Source organism: Asterias amurensis, chromosome 19, assembly GCF_032118995.1.
Source record: "Asterias amurensis chromosome 19, ASM3211899v1".
Taxonomy (NCBI): domain Eukaryota; kingdom Metazoa; phylum Echinodermata; class Asteroidea; order Forcipulatida; family Asteriidae; genus Asterias; species Asterias amurensis.
Genome location: NC_092666.1, coordinates 9,498,443 through 9,522,267, shown reverse-complemented (window position 1 = coordinate 9,522,267; position 23,825 = coordinate 9,498,443). Strand labels below are relative to the sequence as shown.

Here is a 23,825-nt window from a genome sequence, read left to right as displayed (position 1 = left end):
CTCACCGTCTTTGAAACTGCGTCCGAGAAGAGCAAGAAATGGACGTCTTTGATTGGCTCTCCATCGCTCATCACATGACCAGTGACATCATAGCCGGATACGATTATAGACGGAGCTTGGGCGCTGCTGTCCCTTGCTACTGTGACTGGCAAAGCGTGCTACAAGAAAAGTATACACCAAATGAATAATTGGTTTAAATCTTTTGTTGCCCTCCAAAAGTTTTATGATCATATGACACGGAGACGGGTCCTGAATTTACTGCAAACTGACTGAGACAGACTGACTAGTTTGATTGATTGATTTACAGGGACACCTTGCCTTGGATCGGGGCGAGTTGGTCCATGAAAAGTGTTTGAAACCATTTGTTACAAGATGTTTTAAAAGTAGAATATAATGATCCACACAAACAAGTCTCAAATCTGAACGGTTTTCCCTTTACTTTGTGAACTAACACAGTTGGCCATTTTATGGAGTCAAAAACTTGACTCCACGAAATGGCTTGCCATGTTAGTTCATGACGTATAAGGAAAACCACGCATTTTCGATATTGTTTGTTAGATCATTATATTCTACTTTTAAACATCTTTTTAACAACTGGTTTCAGACACTTTTCATGGACCAACCTGACTACTCCAAGGCAACAAGTCCCTAAAAAGCACTGGACACTATTGGTAACGAGCAATGGAGAGCTGTTGATAGTATAAAAACATTGTGAGAAACAGCTCCCTCTGAAGTACACCTACCTTCACAAAGGACCATTTTGGATGGGATGCCTTGAGAGTGTAATCTCCTGGGAGAACTTGCTTGAAGACGTACCTAAAGATAATTAAAAACAGCATCACTTTATTGAAGTGTAACAGAAAGATGATTAAGATTGAAACCCAAAAGGACACTCCAAGCAGTCTCCTGAAACGAGGTAAACTGAAGTGGATGTACTTACTTGTTAATCTTTGATTTTAAAAGCTCTACTGTGCATCTTGATGGTTTCTGAAATCTTTAATCTGAAATCCGCCCCCCCCCCCATAACATACCCTCCTCCAGAAGAAGTCTGTGACTGCATTAAGATTTCTTCGCTGCCTCTCTTCTGTAACACTACGGCCACACCAGCAGGACCCTCCAACTGGCCCTTACTAAGTACCTACGTAAATAAGGTAATAAAATGACATCATTCATGAAACAAAACACTTTAGCAGAAAATGATGCTTGGGCAGCAGTTTTATTCTGCTGAGCAAGATTTATTCTCGAACCAGTCAGGAACACAGGATTTCACAAAAAGATGTAATTCAATTTCACTTAAACTAGCACTTTATTGTCACACAACAAAAAGGACACGACTAGAAAAACCTCTTGTCTTTGCCTTCTCCTTTTCCCCAACAGATAACCTCCTTTTTAGTCCGCCTCATTCATCAATTAATTACTTTTTCTCCAGCTATCACCTTTGAACTTGTCCTTTGTGTTTCCAACTTAGTTAGTGTGGTCAAACCAGCACCTTCGCTCCACTCCAGTCTTTTTTATTTTATTGTTTACCCCCTTGCTTTGTCTGTGTTTTTGCCTCCCTCTCTTTCTGTTCCTGTATTGCCACTTGACTGCTTCTAATAATAAGACTTAATAATACAAGACTTGCTTCTGTTTCCATAGACCATATCGCAAATACTCGATACTAGGTGTGGAATGAGGGCGCACTCTGGTCTAGCTAGCTAGACCAGCATGCATCGCAATCAATAGTTAGCGCTTGCGCAATGGGTATTTCCAAAAAGGCCTACATGTACATGTCTATGTGAGTTGTGTTGTCATTTAGCCTTTGAAAAAGACTCTGCTAGAGTCGAAACATCAGGGCCCAACTTCATGGCTCTGCTTACCGTGAGCAAAGAATCAGCGCTTCCAGAAGCAGGGAATTCTGCATTTACGTCAAACATATTTAACAAGCTAGTGGGGAATTTTGGCTTGTGCGCCTGCACACTCCCCGTTTGTAGGCATTCTATGCTTACACAGCTAGCGCAGAAATTTGGTGCTGCCGTGCAAGCGGAGAATGGTGATTGTAATCACAGAATTTGATGGTCAGTAGAGCCATGAAATTGGGCCCAGGTCATTGCACAACATGTTCTTACCTTTCCACTGAACATAAATCCAGTGAACTTGAAGTCGATGTCCTCTCCTCGGCTACACACGTCCGTCTCTCCATCAATATGCAAATTAACGCTAGTGGGCTCTGTCAAATGTCAAAGGTCATAGATTAAATAAGATTAGGTTCAGTGCTATTTATGCTTTTTTTTAGGAGACCAATTAATAACTCAATCCGCGGAAGTAAAGTTTTAAACATAACAATCCTCTATAGCTAAAGTAGTAGTCCCAGCCGATTTTCTACCTTCTGCCCAGGCAGTGTTTAAAGGGAAGGTACATGTTTGGTAATATTGTCAAAGACCAGTTCTCTCACTTGGTGTATCCCATCATAAGCATAAAACAACAAGCCTGTGAAAATTTGAGCTAAATTGGTCGAAGATGCGAGAATATGATGAGAGAAAAAACAACCCTGTTGGACAAATTTGTGTGCTTTCAGATAAGAATAAAAGACTTCTGGCATGTCTGGCTTTCATTATTTTAGTGAGAAATTACCTCTTTCTCAAAAGCTATGCTACTTCAGAGGGAACCGTTTCTCACAATGTTTTATACTATCAACAGCTCTCCAATGCTCGTCACCAAGTCATTTTTTAAGTTAATATATTTTGTTTTGAGTAACTACCAAACGTGACCCTTCCCTTTAAAAACTCAGGAGTCTCCAGAAAATCTTGAAATCTACTCCACTGTAGTAGAATATGAGACAGAGGACTTTCTCCTGTAAGCACAAAAATCTGCTTAGCACGAAATTTCTTCCTTGGTTGGTGGTAAAAACAGGATTACCAACAAAATTTTCATTTGTTGCATATTGCTTGATACTGCCAGGCATTCAGCTGTTGTTTGCTTATCCTGAAAATCACGTGGAAATTTGGTTAGTAATCCTGTTTTATTAAGGAAGAAATTTCATGCTAAGCAAATTTTTGTGCTTACACGCCACAGGCTTTATGAAATTGGGGGATGGCAAGTAGACACAAACATGGTGTAACCGCAAACCATACATTGTGCTCTGGTGCTTAAAAGTAACATAAATAAATACATAATATTTAGAGACATAATTAGGGCAAGTTAGTACATGTAGGTAGTAGATGAAGAAAGTCAGATATGGCATTGTTCTGTTTTTTTTTTTATTTCTTACCAAAACTCCAACCAGATGGGGGTTCGACTTTCAAGGTGAAATCTCCTTTGTCGTAAATTGGAATCATGAAGTACCCATTGTTAGGGGCACAATCCGTTTGGTATTTCAACGCACCCTGCTTAGTGTACAGCTTAATCTGTCAACCAAAGAGAAAACATAAAATGCATTTTAAACTTCAGAAAAATAAAGTAGCACAACACAAAAATTTTCCCAGTCTCTCGCTCGAACAATAATAAATAGAACAACCTCAAGACAACCCACGGCACCTCCAGCTCCAGTCCAGCAATTGGCCATGGTGCCCAATCTAGTCATTACCTTGGTTCCCCTTTCATTACTCCTAGAACTACTTCTGTTTCATTCCGCTATTGTCTCCCGTAACCTCACAGACGTACATCTCTCACGACAATAACGATACCGGTTCAATGAATTTTGGAATCGCAAATCTCTTCCTTTTTTCTTTTTTTTTTATCTCGCAAAAATTAGGCTCTATTTATGTGTCCTTTGAACTCTCATTGTCCCGGGGGGGCGACAGAAAATCCACTCCGCAATATAAAAAATTGTTTAAAATGATAAATTTCTTACCGTAATTCAGTCCCCAACTACTCTGGTATTTTTTCCCCAGGACTAACGTGGAGAATTATCTGCACACGTTCATCCCGGAAAGAAAAAATACCCAATTCGTGCTTTGTGTACAAACCATATGGACATGCGTCTGGGAACACACTCTTTGGGTTTTTAAAAAATTTTGAGATTGCGGAGTGGATTTTCTGTTGCCCCCGGGGGGCATGAGAGTTCACAGGACACATAGAGCCTAATTTTGGCGAGATAAAAACGAAACCGATAGCGGAACGAAACCGAAACAGTTCTAGGAGTACCCCTTCCTGCCTTTAAAATGTTCCAATTAATCTGATAATAGAAGTTCACAATTTCCTTGTGAGGGGTTGCCCTTTAAATTACAAAAAAATGGAATTGAAACGAGCACCCAGCAAAAATAATGAATTAATATTCTTTTTACCTCAATGCGAGAAAAATTTATCTCAACATCTGACTTGACGAAACCACCACAGCCAAGGAAATCATCTGCTTCAGAGACAGCAAAAATACAGCAAATTAATGCTATTAAAAAACGCCTCAAACCGCCCATATTCTGCGCGTCTCTGCTGTGTATGTTCAGGTAGAAAATACTGCGGGTAGGGCATCGGCAATAATATCCCGTAGTATCGAATACTTGTATTTTACAGTTTTCCCTTCGACACTTTATTTTTAAGTGTTCTGTAATGGCAAACTAGTATCGACTTTTGTTGTTGTCGTCAAGTCGGATTAAAAGAGTCGATTTATTCACTCAATGGCTGCATACATCGTACAATAAAACCAACACGTGAAATTACTTTAAAACAGCGCCCCCTCCAGTTTGAAAATGTGTAAAAATTATTGATAGTCAATGCTCATAGTCCATAGTACCTGAGAAAACTAACTTTTCCGTTGTGAATAAGTCATATGTAACGATCGTACAGTGAATGATAGCCAATAATCCCTGACCGATCTGGTAAAAAGATAATCTAAAATGATGTGGAGTATTTTTGAAAAGAAAAAGAAGAAAAAAAAAGCGAGTTGGGGCCCTGTCCTTACTAAACAGGCCTAATCCAATCTAACTTTATGAAATCTTCAGATTTGTCTTCACAGATGTATCCCGTAGGCCTATATATCCCAACCAAGCATGCTTAGGCACCACAATCAACTAAACTCATAATTATAGGGGCCATAACCACCCACCGGCATAATCACAAAATCTTGAAGTAGCTATACGAGCTCTCCTTTCAATGTTCTGTCTCCGTTCGGCTTCAAACTGTTGCAGGCTTTCTATAGAGTTGTACATAAAGCCCGTATGCGTTACACAACCATTATAGAGCAACAACTATAAATTTAACTTGAGTTTTTTTTTCAAAGTAAAACCGAAGAAATCTTCAAATTTTTCTTCACAGATGTCTTAATATCCCAAACCGTCATGTCTAAGGGCCATGTCACACGAGGCAATTTACGGGCAACCAGTTCCAGTCAATCTCCATGAAGAAACGGCATTCACATTTGAATGTTCACATGTTTCTCTTGTGAATCGTAAGACAATGTTTGAAAATTGACCCGTGTGCTACCAAAGTGGTCCTGATACTGCAGTTGGTTGCCTCCAAGTTGCCTGCAAAAGTTGCCTCGTGTGACAAGGCCCTAAGGCGCCTCGAAAAATGAATTCAATAATTAACACAGCCATAAAAGATTTGCATGATAATTATAGCCGGCCGGAATGCGAATTTGTATCCACACTACAAGCGAGCAGCTTCCAGATGGAAACTTGTCCAGGATTGAGCATTAATTTGCCTGGAAGAGAATTGACACTGAATTAACACAGTTTACTTGAATCTTTCTTGGGGGGGGGGGGGGGGGGATATCCCTGCAACCGATAGTATCAAAGTTTTAAGGTTGGCGTTATAACTTTATTTTTGACCTAACTGATTGTGATCGCTATTAGATTAATGCATCAGAAAGCACTTCACAACCATACATGTTATGTTTTCCCTAACTGTTATTAATTTTTGCTTTCTTATCACTGGATGTCAGTGTAAATGTTATGTTTTATTGTCACTGCACCTTGCATCTCTCGATATTGATAAGGCGCATTACAATTATTGCCGTAATTATTACACAAGTTTCATATTTTGTGTTAAAGGAACACGTTGCCTTGGATCGGACGAGTTGGTTTATAAAAAGCGTTTGAAACCGTTTGTTATGAAATGCATATGGTTAGAAAGATGTTTTAAAAGTAGAATATAATGATCCACACAAGTATCACTCAAAATGTCACGGTTTTCATTGTACGTCGCGAACTAACACGGTCGGCTATTTATGGGAGTCAAAAATTTGACTCCCATAATTGGCCGACCGTGTTAGTCGACGAAGTAAAAAGAAACCACGCAATTTCGAGGCATATTTGTGTAGATCATTGTATTCTACTTTTACAACATCTTTCTAACCATACAGATTTTATAACAAACGGTTACAGAACGCTTTTCAAGGACCAACTCGACCGATCCAAGGCAACGTGTTCCTTTAAAGCGTCCCGGGGGCAAGTAAAAATAATGCACAATAAATTATTTACTAGCACAGTATGACACTTTACAAAAAACTTAAAAGCGCAAGGCCTGAAATCAATTTTCTCTAAATTAAGACAAACAGAAATAACTTTCACAAGTTGCATGTCAAATGGTTTTATTTGTTTAATTAATAATGCTTAAAAATTACAACAATACACTTCTCCCATTATATAACTGCATCACAGTTTTAGGTTAGCTATATTATTCAGTTATTATTTATATAAAGTAGGAATAATTGAGCGTCTGAGTAATAATTGTATTTTTGTATTGTATTTTATTCTGAAACTGGAATAAATCCTATAACCCTTGGTAGAAAGAAATTAGTGAGGAAGTCGTACGGATAGCTACAAGTGTTAAAGAACAAAAACATACATTGGTTTAAACCTGATCACACAGATAAATTTCATTTTAAAACGGTAATATTTGGCAAGGCAATTAATTATAGCTTCCCCAGGAGTGTCTATAACCCTTGGTAGGGTAACAGTGAAGAAATTAGTGAGGAAGTCGTAACGAAAAGCTTTAAGTGTGAAACAACAAAAAACAAACATTGGTTTAAACCTAATCACACAGATAAATCTCATTTTAAAACGGTAACTAAAAAGGCATATTTGGCAAGGCAATTAATTATAGCTTCCTCAGGAGTGTCCATCAAAAACTTAAACCTATCTTCCATACAAAGAATTTCAAAGTCGTTGTACCGAGTAAAACATAGTTTAAAGATGCTATGTCAGATTTTTGGCCCCAAACATTAAAAAAATAAAAAAAAATAAACTTTTTGAGCACTTTATTTCACTGCTACTAATAATTGGCGGACTTTTCGAGCAATGGCTCAAATGAAAGCTTGTAACTTTCTCGACCCCCATCAAAATACCTATTGAATTTTAAATCAGAATTTGTGGGTAAAATCGGCCAAAAATCTGACATAGCATCTTTAACATATTATGTTGCATAATGGGCAATCTAGCAGGGTTTCTGCAGAGGTTTCTGTTTCAATAATCCTAACATAATATAGCTATCTTGGGTTTTTTATACAACAAGAATTTTAATTTTGTTTGTACATCATTATAAAATTTAATACTTTCTTTAAAAAGATAGTTTCAGCTGCATTGTAGCGAGTTTACAATTCTAGGAAAAGTCAAGTGTAGGCCTATATGTACAGGATAGATTACACAAATTTACGATTATTAATTCTTACTTTTATTATTATTATTATAGTATTATTATGATTTGTATTAATTTTTGGAAATGAAGGCAAAATTTCAGTCATATTGATCCATCCAAAAAGCAAAATAGCCAAAGAAATTGTTTTAAATTTTCTGCTTGTTGGATACTTGAGATGTATATTTTGGTTTAATTAAAGCCATTGGACACTTTCGATACAGAAAAAAAAAGTTTACAGATTTACAAATAACCTACAGGGTTTACAGAAGGTAATGGTGAAAGACTTCTCTTGAAATATTATTCCATGAAATGCTTTACTTTTTGAGAAAACATCAAAACAATTTTCAATTCTCGATATCGAGAATGACGGATTTATTTTAAACACATGTCACGGAAACAAGGGTGGGTTTTCCCGTTATTTTCTCCCGACTCCGATGACCGATTGAGCCTAAATTTTCACAGGTTTGTTATTTTATATACACGAAGTGTGGGCCTTTGGATAGCCTTGCTCAAGGCAGTCGCATTATTCGCTCCGAAAAGACGCCGCTGTAAACCCACCCGTATAACCTGTGCGTGGTGCTTGCGATCACACTGCATGGCCCACCCGTTTACACACTGTCACAGTTTACGACTACTGTGCACACAAGTCATCCGCATTCGTACCACTAACCGCATGCGGAGGCCGACGGCCTCCGCATGCGGATCGTGTACGGGGCACCTTGTCGTGCGATGTTACGCACAGTGAACACTTTTTCTTTTATATACAGCGGCGGTCTTTTTTCGTAGTGAATAATTCGACTGCCTTGAGCAAGGCTAGCCTTTGGACAATACTGTTTACCGAAAGTGTCCAAAGGCTTTAAAACAACAAAAAATACAATCTTGACATCTTAGCGCACATTATGACACTAACCAACGGCTCTCAAAAGTGTAACCAAAATTAAACACAACTTTTCAAAATAAGTTTGACTTTAATTACACATCTCGGAAAAAATTTACAAAACAAAAATGATTTTACTTGAGTTATTAAAGGTCAGTAAAGCCATTCAAATACACAAAGTATTTCCACAATTAATTAACGATTAACATGATAAATACTTTACTTTCCTGTGTCCTCGGTCAAAACTATTTTTGTTTTAATATTTTGTGGGAGGAAGGAACTTGGGGTACACAATGGAATTATCAACTTGCAATGATAGCAGCTAATTGTGTGTTTTGAGCATTTTGGGCTGATTTTGGTGAACGTCCCTGCCCCCCTCCCCCTAGTATAGGAAGGCAAGTTATAATAATGCTTACATTCTACAAATATGTATTTACAATAGGTGAAAAAAATTATTGCATAAACCCTATAACCCTTGGGAAGGTAACAGTGAATAAATTAGTGACAAAATTTTACGGAAAGCTATAAGTGTACTGTTATATAGAACAAAAACAAACATTCAGGTTAAACCTAATCAAAGTTTGATTTCATTTTAAAATGGCATTTGAAAAGACATATTTGGCAACGCATTTAATTTTAGCTTATTTATCTATTTGTTTCTTATTTACCCTGGGGAAACCTCTCAGTGAAACGCACACTGTTTTGTAGAGGTACCCAGCTATTACAAACACATCAAAATTTGTAAAATTGTATTAATCAGGATGACCCATTAAAAACATAAATCTATCTTCCTTAAAATCCCTTTTTTGGTGCAAGGAACGGAAACCCGTGTTCGTTTTTACGAACACTTGAAAATCTAGTTTCTAGATGCTGATTGTGATTCTTTAATTATTAGATGCTGATTTGGATTCTTTAATAAATGTCTCCCAAGTAGTATAATTGCACTCAATGATCATGGTGGTCAAAGTACAAGGATGTCGATCTTCTGACTCCCTTGCCTCTACCAAGGCTCGCACGTAGTCTTTACGAGATGACTTGCTATATAAATTGTATATTGTACTTGGAAACGGTGTACATGTTGACAAGACGTAACTGCAGAGAAGCCTGCAGAGTCGACCGTTACCGTCTACAAATGGATGCACGTCAAGCATCTCAAATAAAAAGAAACTGCTGATTTTGAATAACTTTTCAAGTCTCTTTTCATTATCAGACTCTTTTTGAGCATCTCGGTAGAGGTCGTTAAAGTTATCTAGAACTTTTTTAACCAAACTTTGTATATCTTTTGAGTTTGGATCTGGATAACTATATGTTTCACCATCAACCTTAGTGTAGCGCCGTAGAGTACTGTAAAACCCTGGTTTAGCATTTTCAGGTAGCTTAATATCTTTAAGAATGATTTTGTGAAGTGTTAGTAGCATTGACTCTTCAATGAACCCATGGTTGTCTTCCTGACGTTCATCTTCCTTGATACCCTGCAGGTATAGGTAGGCACTCTTCAAATTGATTGTTTCTTGTTCTTTCTTGGACCTACACGTCCCATCGTTGGTATCTTCATCAAGACAATTCTTGGTGTCTTCAAACGTTCCACACCCATGTTCTCCTTCAAGATTGCAGTGGTAAATAAAGTGGGGGACCAGATCTGCTGTAATTTCACTGTTAAAAGACAAAACCACTTACAAAAATTAATGAACCACATTTTATTTCATTGGAATCAAATAATGCTTCTCAGTCCTCGGCGCAGTGTCCCCCGGAAAAAGCCCGTTTTGACTTCCACTTGAGTTGCGATAGGCTTTTGCCGTCAGCAGATGCAATTGTGTCTGCCATGCAATACTATCCGCTCCGGGGGCTATGCAAAAAACAGTCTTGGTTCCAAGACCATTGTAGTCTTGGTTCCAAGACCATTGGTGTTGCGCGGTCACACACAACCAACGTTCCGATTATGCACGGCAAAAACTTGTAATGAACGAACGCTAGCGGGCGCTCTGTTTCTCTGATTTAGATCTCACCATGGTCTTGAATATTTGCAACGATGGGTCTTAACTTTTTTATTGTTTTTCGGCAAATCTCCCCCGACTTTCCGGTGGAGCCAATCAGAGGCTGCGTTGCGGTTGGCTCATGAATAATTCATCAGTGTTCGTTCATTACAAGCGTGGACAGTTTTTGCCGTGCATAATCGGAACGTTGGTTGTGTGTGACCGCGCAACACCAATGGTCTTGGAACCAAGACTATGCAAAAACCGTCCGGTGGACATGTAACCGTCCGGTGGACATGTACATGATTATACATGTATGTGCGCGCGTAAGCGAGCGTGCATGCACTGAACCTACGTAATGCAGCATGAATATTCACGTATTTTATGATTGCAGCGAATACCCAACGGCCGAACATTTCCCATGTCATTCATGACATGCACTTTAAGTAGCTAATAGCTAGCTTGTAAAAAAATGGCAAACGTGTTCCGTCGACCAAGGGAGTTTAATTTACTGCAAGGACGGTTTTGCACGGGGCGGACACAACTGCATAATGCAAATGTGTCCGGGCGGACACAATTGCATTATGCAGCAGCGTTCGGGCGGACACGATTGCATAATTTATGCAAAACCGACCGGCGAACATTATTGCATATGCAATACTGTCCTCCGGACAGTATTGCACACAGGACATAATTGCATGCGACATCGGCCCCATTCTTTTGCCACATACGATTTACCTATTGGAAATGATGTAATATAGTGCGAACATTTATATAATTAATTTTGTTTGAGGTTTTACCAACTGAAGGCATTTCGCAACAACAGTGAAGTTACAAAAAAAATGTGAACATGGCCCATTCTGGAGTATCATTTCAAAAAGGAAAAGATAGTCCGAATTCTATTTAATTATATATTACTGCCAGAATGAACAAAACCCCGATTGGAAATTATTTTTAAAAAGGGGAAAGATTCACATTCAATTAATTGCAGTAAGCCTATATAGGCCTATAATGCATAAAGGCAGGATGAATTCAAAAAAAAGGAAAAGGCAATCCGAACTATTTAAATATAAATATTGCCGTAATGCACATGAATTACTTACATACAGCCCCGTTGGAAAATGATTTAAAAAGGGATAGATAGTCCGCATTCCATTCAATTTCTAAATATTGCCGCAATGCACACGAGGATTAATTTTTAAAAAGGATTCATACAAATTAAAGGAACACGTTGCCTTGGACCGGACGAGTTGGTCTATAAAAAGCGTTTGAAACCGTTTGTTATGAAATGTATATGTTTAGAAAGATGTTTTAAAAGTAGAATATAATGATCCACACAAGTATCACTCAAAATTGCACGGTTTTCTTTTTACGTCGCGAACTATCACCGTCGGCCATTTATGGGAGTCAAAATTTTGACCCCCATAAATGGCCGACGGTGTTATTGGACTAGGTAAAACGAAAACCACGCAATTTCGAGGCATATTTGTGTAGATCATTGTATTCTACTTTTACATCATCTTTCTAACCATATGCATTCTATAACAAACGGTCACAAAACGCTTTTCAAAGACCAACTCGACCGATCCAAGGCAACGTGTTCCTTTAATGATTGCCGTTGGAGGATGATTTCAAAAAGGGGAAATATTCGAAATTCCATTGGGTACGAAGTGACTTGGTTACGACAATTTGGGTACGAAGTGACTTGGGTACAACATGACTTGGGTACGAAGTGACTTGGACCGACATCGGCTACGGTGATGTTGGACGTCCCCTTCCTACTATTATTAGGCTAATGGATGTTAACATCAAAATTATAAAACCATATCCAATTCCAAATCAGCTACACTTTTACTCACGCTAATGTGGTGGAAGATTACGCCTAGAAATTGTTTGAGAAACTAACCTGGCACAACCGGTTGGCTTTAAGTTTCTCCATTCACGTTGATATTCGGCGATTTGTTTAAGCATACCTTTAACATCTGGTATGTTTAAATCTTCAGCAGTGCGCCACTTAGGATTTTCTGTCGGTTTGAAATCAATCAAATCTGCGACCTTGGATTTGAAACCTGCAGCCTCAGCCTGAAGAACACAAGAAGCTTTTCCTTCCTCCATGCTTGCTTGTCCTTCCTCCATGCTTGCTTGTCCTTCCTCCATGCTAGATTGTCCTTCCTCTATGCTAGCTTGTCCTTCCTCCATGCTAGATTGTACTTCCTCCATGCTAGCTTGTCCTTCCTCTATGCTAGCTTGTCCTTCCTCCGTGCTTGCTTGTCCTTCCTCCATGCTAGATTGTACTTCCTCCATGCTAGCTTGTCCTTCCTCTATGCTAGCTTGTCCTTCCTCCGTGCTTGCTTGTCCTTCCTCCATGCTAGATTGTACTTCCTCCATGCTAGATTGTACTTCCTCCATGCTAGCTTGTCCTTCCTCTATGCTAGCTTGTCTTTCCTCCATCATGCCAGCTTGTCCTCCTTCCTCCATGCCAGCGTTTTCCTGGTTCAAAGTGAATAAGGTGGTTGCTGTCCTGTATTTATCGTACACAGTCTGCATACGCACGCACTTGATGCTGAATCATCAGTGGAAATTCAGCTATTTTTTATAAAATTATGCCTATTGCCTTGTATTATTGTACACAACCACCAATATTGTGTGTGTACCTACTGCAAATTGTTTGTGTAGCCTACGTCAACGAAAGCGAATGCAGCCTTAGCAATTACATAAAGCCATAGCAATTCTCTGAACTTTGCAAAAAACACTTTAGACAAACGTTTAATTCACAGTTGACTGCTCTTTTGCAGTGCATGGGTCCGTGATGTAGACCTAGCTATGCATGTACGGGTACCATCAACCTGTGCCTCCATTAGTGTGCTATGCCTGCAAAAAAAGCTCTTATAATTCGGGAATTCCCCATGATATAATTTATAAAGGGGTTTTCAAGTACATGGCTCTGCCTACCGTAAGAAAAGGATATGGCGAGCAAAGTAGCATTATTAGCATTAGCAACGTCTTTAAAACAATTTAGAGATATCTCTAAAAGATTTAGAGATATCTCTAAATATTTAGAGATATCTCCAAATGATTAAGAGATATCTCTAATTATTAAGAGATTTCTCTAAATATTTAGAGATATCTCGAAATATTTAGAGATATTTCGAAATATTTAGAGATCTCTTAATCGTTTGAAAGACAATTTGTTTTCTTAATAAGTGATACACAGCACATCATTTTTTTGTCAATGATTTAAAGATATCTTTAAATGGTTAAGAGATATCTCGAATTCATTTAGATATATCTGTAAATGTTTTAAAGATATCTCTAAATCACTTAAAGATATCTCTAAATCATTTAGCGATATCTCTAAATGTTGGCATCAACGATTGCTTTAAACACACCATGTTATTGCTCACAGCGATGTCCTTTCATAAAACATCATTTAAACATCGATGACTTGAAATGTGTGATTTTGTTGGCAACAATGCTGACATTAAGTACATTATTTGGCAAGGTGGATGACTTGAAACTCGTTCGTTTGCAAGTTCGATTAATGGGATGCATCATTGACATGAGTGTACGGCACTTTCAAATTTGTGAACTTTACAGAGAGCCGTAACTGATTTAGAGAAATCTCTAATTCATTGCGAGATATCTCTAAATCGTTTACATATATCTTTAATTCATTTGGAGATATCTTGTTACACTGTAAAAAAATTGGGTAAAAAAATGCCCAACCTTTTACCCATTAAGGGCGAATAGTGAACTCCTCCAACTTTTGGGCAAAATATTACCCATCAAAGTTGGGCACTCTGATTGCCAAATAATTGGGTAATATTTCCTCATCAATAGTTGGGTATATTTTGCTAACCAACAGTTGGGTAATATTTTGTTTACCCATTTTCTGGGTATTTAATACATTATCAGTAACCCACTTATTGGGCGATGATTTTATTAATGATTTAACCCTTTTCGGTGTTATCCAACAAATGGTGAATATATTTAACCCTTTGATTTACAGTTTCTCCTGTGATACGTCATATACAACCAGGCATAGAAAATATCTTTTCCACGATGGCAAACGGTAGTGAGCTGTGACCTCGACATCTCTCTCAAAATCGAGAGGGTGCTCAGTGGTTTGTAGATGCTTTGGAAGGTTAGTTTTTAACTAAATACAGTTTGTTTCCTGTTCAGTTGTTGTACACAGTCGTGACAGTTGCAGCGCAAGCACACGCATACATGCCACAACCGGCATTGCACATAATGGCATGATGAAACTGAAACTAAAAACTGAAACTAATTCAACAGTTGTGTCACTGTGTTGCTCCCTCTGCAACTGTCACGACTATGCACGACTGAATAGAAAACACAACTTCATATTTAGTTAAAAACTAACCTTCAAATTGGATCTATATCTACTGGACAACCCCGCTCGTCACAGCCACTCCTCCACTCGCCATGTTGGAAAATATCGCTATGTTTTTTATACCATACCCAACTTTTGGGCAACTCTTTGATCGTAGTGCGCATGATCGGATGATTTTGACCAACTAATGTGCATCATTTTAACCAACAATCAAAATTAATTAAAATTACCCAAAAAGTTGCCCAATAAATAAGCAAAAGTGTAACCAACAGTTATGATAAATTCAGATTACGAATTATTTGCCCAACACTTGCCCAACTTTTGTTCCGCTTTTTAAACAAAAAATTGGCAAACAAAATGTTTGCCCAACAACACCAATTATTGGTTTTGTTGGGCAATTATCGACCAATAATTGTTGAAGTTACTTTGCCCAACAAATAATTTGACCAACGTTTTTGCAGTGTATCATTTAGAGATATCTCTAATTCATTTAAAGATATCTCTAACTCATTTAGAGATATCTCTAAATCATTTAGAGATATCTCTAAATCATTTAGAGATATCTCTAAATCGCTCCCGTTGAACCTAAATTATATGCTACGGTGGTTGGGAAAGACACTGTGCTAACATGATTGTACGTTTTGTGACTCCCAGAACGCCGACGCCGGTTGAGTTTATGGGCTTTTCAAGGCCACCGTCATTCTGTGCATTCAGTGCGCATGACTCCTTGCGTGTATACGCTCAACCGGAAACGATTTAGAGATATCTCTAAATGATTTAGAGATAATATATCTAAATGAATAAGAGATATCTTTAAATAATTTAGAGATATCTACGGTGGCTGATCTCCGCCAACAAATAAACACTTTTTTAGTAGGGCGTTATAACGCCCTATACGGCGTTATAACGCCCTAAATTACGCCGTTATAACGCCCTAATTGAGAAAAAGGGCGTTATAACGCCCTAATTTAGCGATATCTCTTAATCATTTAAAGATATCTTTAAATACATTGAAGACATCGTCGATGGCATTAAACAAAAATAAAAGACGTTACTAATGCTAATAAATGTTACTTTGGCTTGCCATAAAAGAATCGACGCTTGCGGAAGCAGGAAGCTCCGCGCCACGTCAAGCATATTTTCACAAGAACGCAGCTGGGATTTTGGCTTGTGCGCCTGCGTGCTCCAAGTTTGCACTGGTGGCCCATCAATTTCATGAGTGGCCGCTGCTTACCCTAAGCAAAAAATCGATGCTTGGGAAGCAGGGAATTATTTGCTTACGTCAAGCGTATTTCACAGTTTAGCGGGGGATTTTGGTACTACACGTACACAGTCTGAAGTTCCGCGCTTGCCGTGCATTTATATATAGGGCCCACTTTTATGGCTCTACTAACCGCATAATTAGCAAGTGTTTGGCTTGCGCCTAGGGAATTCTTTGCTTATGTCAAGCGTATTTCTCAGGTTTTAAGATTTTGGCTGGTGCGCATGCCTACTTACTACGCTTACAAAGCTAGCGCAGAAATTCAGCGCTTGCACGTTAGCGGAGAATGATGATCCCATAAGCGCAGAATTAGGCGGTAAGCAAAGCCATGATGAAACTTAGCCCAGAACACCAAGTGTAGAGATACAATTTCTTTTTATCTGGTTTATTCATCAGCAAACTGCCACGGATTTTATCTATGATTTCCATGATCTATGGAAGCCTCACCAGAGCAAGACCAGCTAAGTTTAAGCTGCATTGTAATACACGTACAACAGCAGATTGCTTGCATAGTATGGAAATATTGACTGCGCTGAGGGGCACAGTTAAAGGGTCTATGTACTTTTTGTAGGACAAAGAACACAGGGTGCGTTTGTTTAGCTTCCCTGGGTCGACCCCGGTTTGCCCCGGTAAGTTCGAATAGCTTTGACGGGGCTCACCCGGCCGGGTCGCGTATTTCGGAGTGGGTCACTTGGGGGTGACCTGAGGAGCATGCCGTCACCACGGTGGGGCGCGTGTGATCGTTCGAGTAGCTCATGTCAGGGGCTCACCCGAGTGAGCACTGTGGGGTCGCCCAGGGAAGTCAAACGAACGCACCCAGTATGTCCACAGATTTACATTAAACTTACACAGTTTGAAGATAATGATAGTAGAAAGCTTCCCTGATAATATTACTTGCTGAGGTGCTGTAGTTTTTGAGAAACGAGTAAAACAATGTCATGAAAATAATTTTCGTCTCAGTGATCATGAGATGAAAATTGTTTAAGCATGTAAAAACATATTTTCATGACATATTTTCCCGGACGATTGTGAAGTTGGGACGGAACAGGTGTTGGCATCATGCAGTGGGTGCATGCGCACGTCGTGACATAGACTTGGTTCCAAGTCTGTGATCGTGGCTTTTATACCCGGCCCGATAGCCAATACATTATTGCCTGAAATAGCGCCCTCTTGCAGATTAACCTTCGTCTGATGAGCCGATAGCTATTTGTGGGGGCCGTTTTTCGTGGCTCATGCAGAGGAATAACCGCGAACTCAGACTTGAAATCAAGTCTAGTCATGATGGGCGCCTTATGTCATTTGACACGTTGCCTTTGATCGGACCAGTTGGTCTATAAAAAGCGTTTGTAACCGTTTTTTATAAAATACATATGGTTGGAAAGATGTTTTATAAGTAGAATACAATGATCCACACAAGTTAGTCTCGAAATTGCACGGTTTTCCTTTTACCTCGTCGACTAACGCGGTCGGCCATTTATGGGAGTCAAAAGTTTTGACTCCCATAAATGGCCGACCGTGTTAGTTCGCACAGTAAAAGGAAAACCACGCAATTTCGAGGCTAACTTGTGTGGATCATTGTATTCTACTTTTAAACATCTTTCCAACCATATGCATTAAAAAAAAAATGGTTACAAACGCTTTTTATAGACCAACTCGTCCGATCCAAGGCAACGTGTTCCTTTAAATCTCATGTTGAACATGAAACAGTATGTTCTGGTTTCTCGTTCTTTGTACCTTTTAAATAAGGGAATCAATGAGTGGTGAATAGGTTTTCCACTGGTGGTTTAAACCCAACGAGGCCTGGACTTGATAATTTTTCCGAGACAAAGTTGAGGTAAATTATCAAGAACCAGGCCTCGGCGGGTTTAAACCACTAGTTGAAAACCTATTCAACACACTTTGATTCCCATTCATAAATACCTTTTCGGTCAAAAAACATCAACACTTCTTGGTCAAAAGGTAAAATAAATGCAAAAATTAAAATTGTTCAATGATTTCTTTCAACACAACACCCCTCCAGCTATGAAAAGGTAAGGCCCTCGGGTAAACAACTCCTTATAAGGAGATGATATGCGCGTCGCGCGTATCGCATGATGTGGCACAGCTGTTTCAGCCGTTGCTCTCGACCAATAGGAATGAAGAAACCGTCTTATAAGCGCTGGTGCAAGCTCGCGTTTCACGCCCATGTTTCAACACTTTTTACTGGTGTTATATCATCCGTTCAAACAACCCCTCGTGATGCCCTCTCGACCAATCAGAATGGATAAACTGTCTTAGGTATTTATGAATATTGGTTGTAAACCATAAACATACAATCAACAGTTTGAAATCATCTTATATGTAAATTGAAGCATCATAAATCATGGTTTCTACTTTCTGCACCATGAAAATCAAATCATAATGGAAAAGGGTTTATAGTTTTCATGGTTCAATAGTAAACCATGAAAATTGAAGCGTCATAATAACATGGTCTACTGCAAATTGCAACATCATAAAACATTTGAAAATATTGAAAAAAATTTGTGTTCACAAACCATGAGTTTAATGTTAGTATGTTGGTTTACGTACAGACAATGTTACCTTACGTTACTTCCTTGGTATGTAAACTTTCCTTGTATGTAAATCTTAGGTTTCGGTCAGAAGAGGCGACAAACTAGTTAACTGGCTGTCTAGCCAAGTAAAAATACCAATTGTGAAGGTCTGGCTGACTTTTTGGGTCTTTGAGCAGCTCTCACAATCAATGTTGTGTTATGACTCAATTTCTTTTTTTTAATGTTTTTAATTTCCATTCCAGAGCTCACCCATAACACCTAGTGCCATCCAAGTCAGTGCATTTGCTCCTCATAAATTATCATAATTGCTAATCCATATACATTAGGCAGTCATTAGTGTACAGTACAAAAAATGTTCAGTTCAAATAAGATCAAAGTAAAGTGTTAAAGAGTTCCTCTACATTTCTCTGTTAATTCATATCTTTGTGATGGTACACCTATAGAAGCAATGTATGAATATAGGATTTGAGGCATTGCATGGTGAGCTATCAATTTGTATTTGGTTTGCGGTAACACCACGTGTGTGTCTACTTGCCAGGTAAATTTTGTTCTTTAGAGAACTGTCTTGCTTCATATTCTACAACCGCGGAGTAGATTTTTGCGGTAATATAATATAAAGCAAGACAGTTCTCTAAAAAACAAAATCTACCTGGCAAGTAGACACACACATGGTGATACCGCAGACCAAATGGTTTTCTTTGTCAACAACATGTATGAGTAATTAAACAGTCTTTAAATTGTGAAAATAAATTTACCAATGCCTCAAACGTTTAACTGAGAAGGAAAGTAGTGGTTAGATCAAATATTCTGCAAAGGAGGTTCGCTCTTGTCATCAGACACAGTGCATTGATGTAAGTCAGCCCTGGAATTTCATCTTTCAGGGGGCAATGCCATTTTCTTTTTCGGTCCGGAAAGGGCACTTCCATTGAAAAATCTTTAAAATCTATGAATCTTTTTCCAAAAAACTTTTGAAGGGGCACCAAGGCCAAGACCAGGGGCATCACAAGCCATGGCCGCCATATAATTCCAGTCGATCCTGTTCAAAGCAAACACTTTGCATCTTACAAAATAGCAGTTGTAAATACAGGGGTCGAAGTTGCCACTAGCCCGCTAGCCCGGGACTTACCAGATTTACAGCCGGGCTACTCATTTTTCCAGTTTGATATACCGACGGCCTAGTGGAAATATAATGCAAAAATCAACATCACAAACAATAATGAACCGTGCCGATGGTATTGTAAAATGAAATACTTTCGGTGACTAATTTGTGCCCTTACTCAATACATAAAGTGTTTTATTTCGGGCTAACAAAATCTCATCAGGGCTACTAAAAATTCTGAGTTACTTACTAGCCCTGCTGACCACCTTGAAGATACACTTAACTTCGACCCCTGAAATAGATCAAGTTTGCAAATTGCAAATTATGCAAAAACATTGTATTTCGTTTAAATATTCCCACAAACACAGATTCAAGTACTTAGATACAACTGTTCATGCATGGAGCCTACATGTACCATGCAAGAGGCAATATTATTACGTAAATAAAAAAATCAAGATCCTGACACAAGACTATTCAGAGTTGGTGACTGTAAATTTGTTCGAAGTTTAGAGGAGTTTTTGTGTGTACTTCCTTCATCAACTCCTTCCAAGCACAATAGTTAGACTCAATGATCATGGTGGTCAAACTACAAGGGTGGCGATCTTTTGAATTCCTTGCATCTACCAAAGCTTCCTTAAAGTCATCCAAACATGATTCACTGAAGATGTTGTGTATCGAACTTGGAAACGGTGTACGTGTTGACAAGACGTAACTGCAGAGAAGCCTGCAGAGTCGACCGTTACCGTCTCCAAATGGATGCAAGTCGAGCATCTCAAATATGAACCAGCTGCAGGTTTTGAATAATTTCTCGAGTTTCTTTTCGTCGTCGGACTCACTCTGAGCGTCTTGGTAGAGAGAGTTAAACTTATCCAGACATGAGACAACAGCAAGATGCATGTCTTCCGGTTTTGGATACTCGTAGATTTCACCATTAAACTCAGTTATGCGCCGTTGGTTACTGTAAACCCCTGGTTTTGTAGTATGTTGTGGGAGATGTACACCTTCAAGAAGTATTTGGTTTGTTTCTCGTAGCATTGACTCCTCCATCAACCCATGAAATGCTTCATCCTTTTCCTCTTTCTTAATATCTACCAGGTATTGGTAGGCATTGTTCAAATTTATTGTTTCTTGTTCTTCCACAGAGAGTAACAGCAGTCTCTTCAAACTTTTGTCAAGGCAATGTTGATCGAGACAAGTCTTAGCATCCTCAAGTGTTTTACAGCCATGGCCTTCTTCCACGCAGCAGTGATGAATGAAGTTGTAGAGGAACTTTCTCTCAATATCCCTGTAAAAAAAAGAAAGAAAAAAAAATAGAAGTTAAAAGAGTGATTACAAATAAAATACAACAACCCACACTTCTTTCGAAACAGTTGGCAACACTCAAAGTTTAAGTTCCCATACATGTAATGCACTGCAGTCCTGATGTGATGGCAAAACCCTAAACATTAGGGCCAACTATCATATAATGCAGGGCGTGAACTAAAGTTGAAATTAACACTGGACTAAGGCAAGTGAACTTAGCATTATTTAGAAAACTATATGACCAGACAAGTTCAGCAGTCTTGTGTTTGTGTTCAAATGTTGACTTTCAGTCTTATAAGTTCAGGCCTGATACTTCACGGAGGCAGTGAAGGCGATTGCCTCCATGTCCCCTGGTCGTTGCCTTGGTGCCATTGAAATGCTCTTCCAGTGCAAATTTGCAATTTCATCATAGGGTGCCCTTTACAAAAAAAAAAATGCCTTGGTGCCCTTGCCCTTTCAAAAACGAAGCATACAGCCCTGTAAGTTATTAACTTTGAAGAATAGTTTTCAATGAAAATAAAAAATGAGACAAGTATTCTGGTTATTTGCTTTTAATAAATACAGCTAGTTTCTTTTTCTCATTTCAAACTCTTCTTGTAAAACAAAATTCTGGTACAGTATCTATACGGAAAGGTTTGCGGTAACACCATGTAATGAATATCTCTAAATGAGTTGGGGTGGTTCTGAAAAGAACCGTTGGTTTCAACTCGACGTTTCGATCAGTATGCTCTGATCGTCTTCTGGGGTCATTACACGGTGTTACCGCAAACCTTTCCATATCGTATTTCCTCCATGCAAAGTTTCAAATCCTAAGTATCTATTTTGTTGAGCTACTTTATTTGTTATGACACAAGCCCTGCAGGGCCCAATTAAATTACTCTGCTTACCGTAAGCACAGAATCGGTGCTTACGGAAGCAGGGAATTCTGTGCTTACGCCAAGCGTATTTCATGGGTTAGTGGCGTATTTGGGCTTCTGCGCGTGGGTACTCCACGTTACTAGGCATTCCACGCTTACAAGGCTAGTGCAAAAATTTGGCGCTTGCACGTGGGATCGTGATCGTAAGTGCAGAATTCGGGGGTTAGCAGAGCCATGAAATTGAGTCCAGGTGGCTTTACCACAAAATTATTACAGGCCTAGACCAGGGGCCGATTTCACAAAGAGCTAAGATTGATTGAACTGCAAATCAATAGTATTTGCTTAAGTGTGATGTCACAATACAGATCACTATGGTGGTGCTGACAATTTGTCTAACGATGGATGTTATTTCTCTGAGAAATCGAGCCCAAGTCCTTGCTCTATGCCTAGACCCAATTACTGTGGCGCTGTACAGTCTGTAGGGCCTACTACTTAAAAAAAAAATTGTAGTTCTCGGTTGTACTGAGAATGACAAATTTCGAAAAAAGGAGTACAGCGCCCTTAGACCCAGTAACTAGGGCGCTGTATTCCTTTTTCGAAATTTTGACATTATCTGTCCTACTAACATATTTGGAAAAAAGAATACAGTTACTGTATACTGGGTCTAACACTAACAGCGCCTTAGTTACTGGTTCTCTCTTCTAGAACTATGAGATACGATATCGTCTTTCATGGGTGAGAGTGGAAAGAATCTCATAGTTCTAGGACCGAGTAGGCCTATTAACAGACAGCCCTGTAACTAAGTGTTAACCATGGATGAATAAACTAATTTATTCCTCCATGGTGTAACCGTAGCTGTAATATTACTATTGTTTGAGTTTATACTGAATTCTCAAATGTTAGAAATAGAAGCCGAGTAATATCAGGCCTTTACTATTTATTTTTATATTTTATATATAATTTATAAATTTTTATTGTAATAACACACTAATATTAACTATTCAATGACATGTCATCACTCATGACTCATCATAACTTCTTCCTTTGAACTGTGATTCACTGATTGTGTTTGAACATGTTGAAAATAATTTGTAAATAAAAATACTATTTCCGGGTAATTTATATATAGGGCCTAATTAATAATAATAAATAGGCCTACCTTACAATTACATTTTACAGTAGGCCCTATCACTTGTTTATTTAAAAATATAAAATTATCTTGATTTAATTTAACTACCTTATTTAAAACTATTACATGGAAAAGTGTTGTTAACTCAATGAATTAAAGAACAACCTATTTCGGTTTCGTCCGGCTATCGTCTCCCGTAACTTACGTGTTACGGGAGACGATAGCCGGACGAAACCGAAAACGGGAGACGATAGCCGGACGAAAAACCGAAATAGTTCTAGGAGTAGGGGGGACTATATATCTGTTTAATTTGATTACGGTACCCTAGTTTCAATAACGTAACCCTCCTGCCGATACCCGTGCCCGGCAGCGGCGTCACAGCCTGGAGAGGTTTATCCGCTCTATATAACCGATTCGCCCCAAAGGCAGTTAACCAAACGAAATGGGGCGACAGGGAGATTTTTCAGAAGTGGTAGCCAACTACGGAGGATATGAAACGCCAACTAAGAATGAACAAACAACTTTTACCAACCTGATGACGTTGTCGTCCAATTCCACGCTTACATCTCTCCATTCCTTTTGATAATTGACGATTTTCCTAACCATGTCTTTGACACACGGGAGAACTTTTTTCCCAGTTCTCCATTTGGGCACTTCAGTTGGTTTGAAATCAATCAAATCTGAAACGAAAGATCGAAACAACGGTGCCATTTTCAACGTCTCATTATTTTGAAAATGAATATTTTCAAATTTTTGCGCGCATATTGGTAATTTGCGCGCACGCAATTTTTGGTTTACAGTCTGCCCTTACAAATACAAAATTGCGCGACTGGTGAGACTACTATTGCACAACACGGACAAGTATCG

General features: G+C 38.7%; 3 protein-coding genes across 3 annotated transcripts in view; all 3 read right to left on the bottom strand.

Moving 5' to 3' along the window:
- Positions 1-4,434, bottom strand: part of LOC139951259 (BOS complex subunit NOMO1-like) — a 32,900-nt gene extending 28,466 nt beyond the window's left edge. The window contains exons 1-6 of the mRNA XM_071950049.1: positions 4,266-4,434; positions 3,251-3,386; positions 2,109-2,209; positions 1,032-1,138; positions 744-816; positions 6-158 (exon numbers count right to left, since the gene is read on the bottom strand). Of these exons, the coding sequence (XP_071806150.1) occupies positions 6-158; positions 744-816; positions 1,032-1,138; positions 2,109-2,209; positions 3,251-3,386; positions 4,266-4,394 (699 nt within the window). The 5' untranslated portion in view covers positions 4,395-4,434. The remainder of the gene's footprint in view (positions 1-5; positions 159-743; positions 817-1,031; positions 1,139-2,108; positions 2,210-3,250; positions 3,387-4,265) is intronic.
- Positions 4,435-7,619: 3,185 nt separating this feature from the next.
- Positions 7,620-12,917, bottom strand: LOC139951533 (uncharacterized). Its single transcript, XM_071950466.1, has 2 exons — positions 12,311-12,917; positions 7,620-10,084 (listed from the first exon to the last, which is right to left on the bottom strand). The coding sequence occupies exons 1-2, from the start codon at positions 12,880-12,882 to the stop codon at positions 9,316-9,318; spliced, it is 1,341 nt and encodes a 446-aa protein (XP_071806567.1). The 5' UTR covers positions 12,883-12,917; the 3' UTR covers positions 7,620-9,315.
- A 5,533-nt stretch (positions 12,918-18,450) lies between these two features.
- LOC139951532 (uncharacterized) lies at positions 18,451-23,675 on the bottom strand. Its single transcript, XM_071950465.1, has 2 exons — positions 23,491-23,675; positions 18,451-20,955 (listed from the first exon to the last, which is right to left on the bottom strand). The coding sequence occupies exons 1-2, from the start codon at positions 23,667-23,669 to the stop codon at positions 20,145-20,147; spliced, it is 990 nt and encodes a 329-aa protein (XP_071806566.1). The 5' UTR covers positions 23,670-23,675; the 3' UTR covers positions 18,451-20,144.
- Between the last annotated feature and the right edge of the window lie 150 nt (positions 23,676-23,825).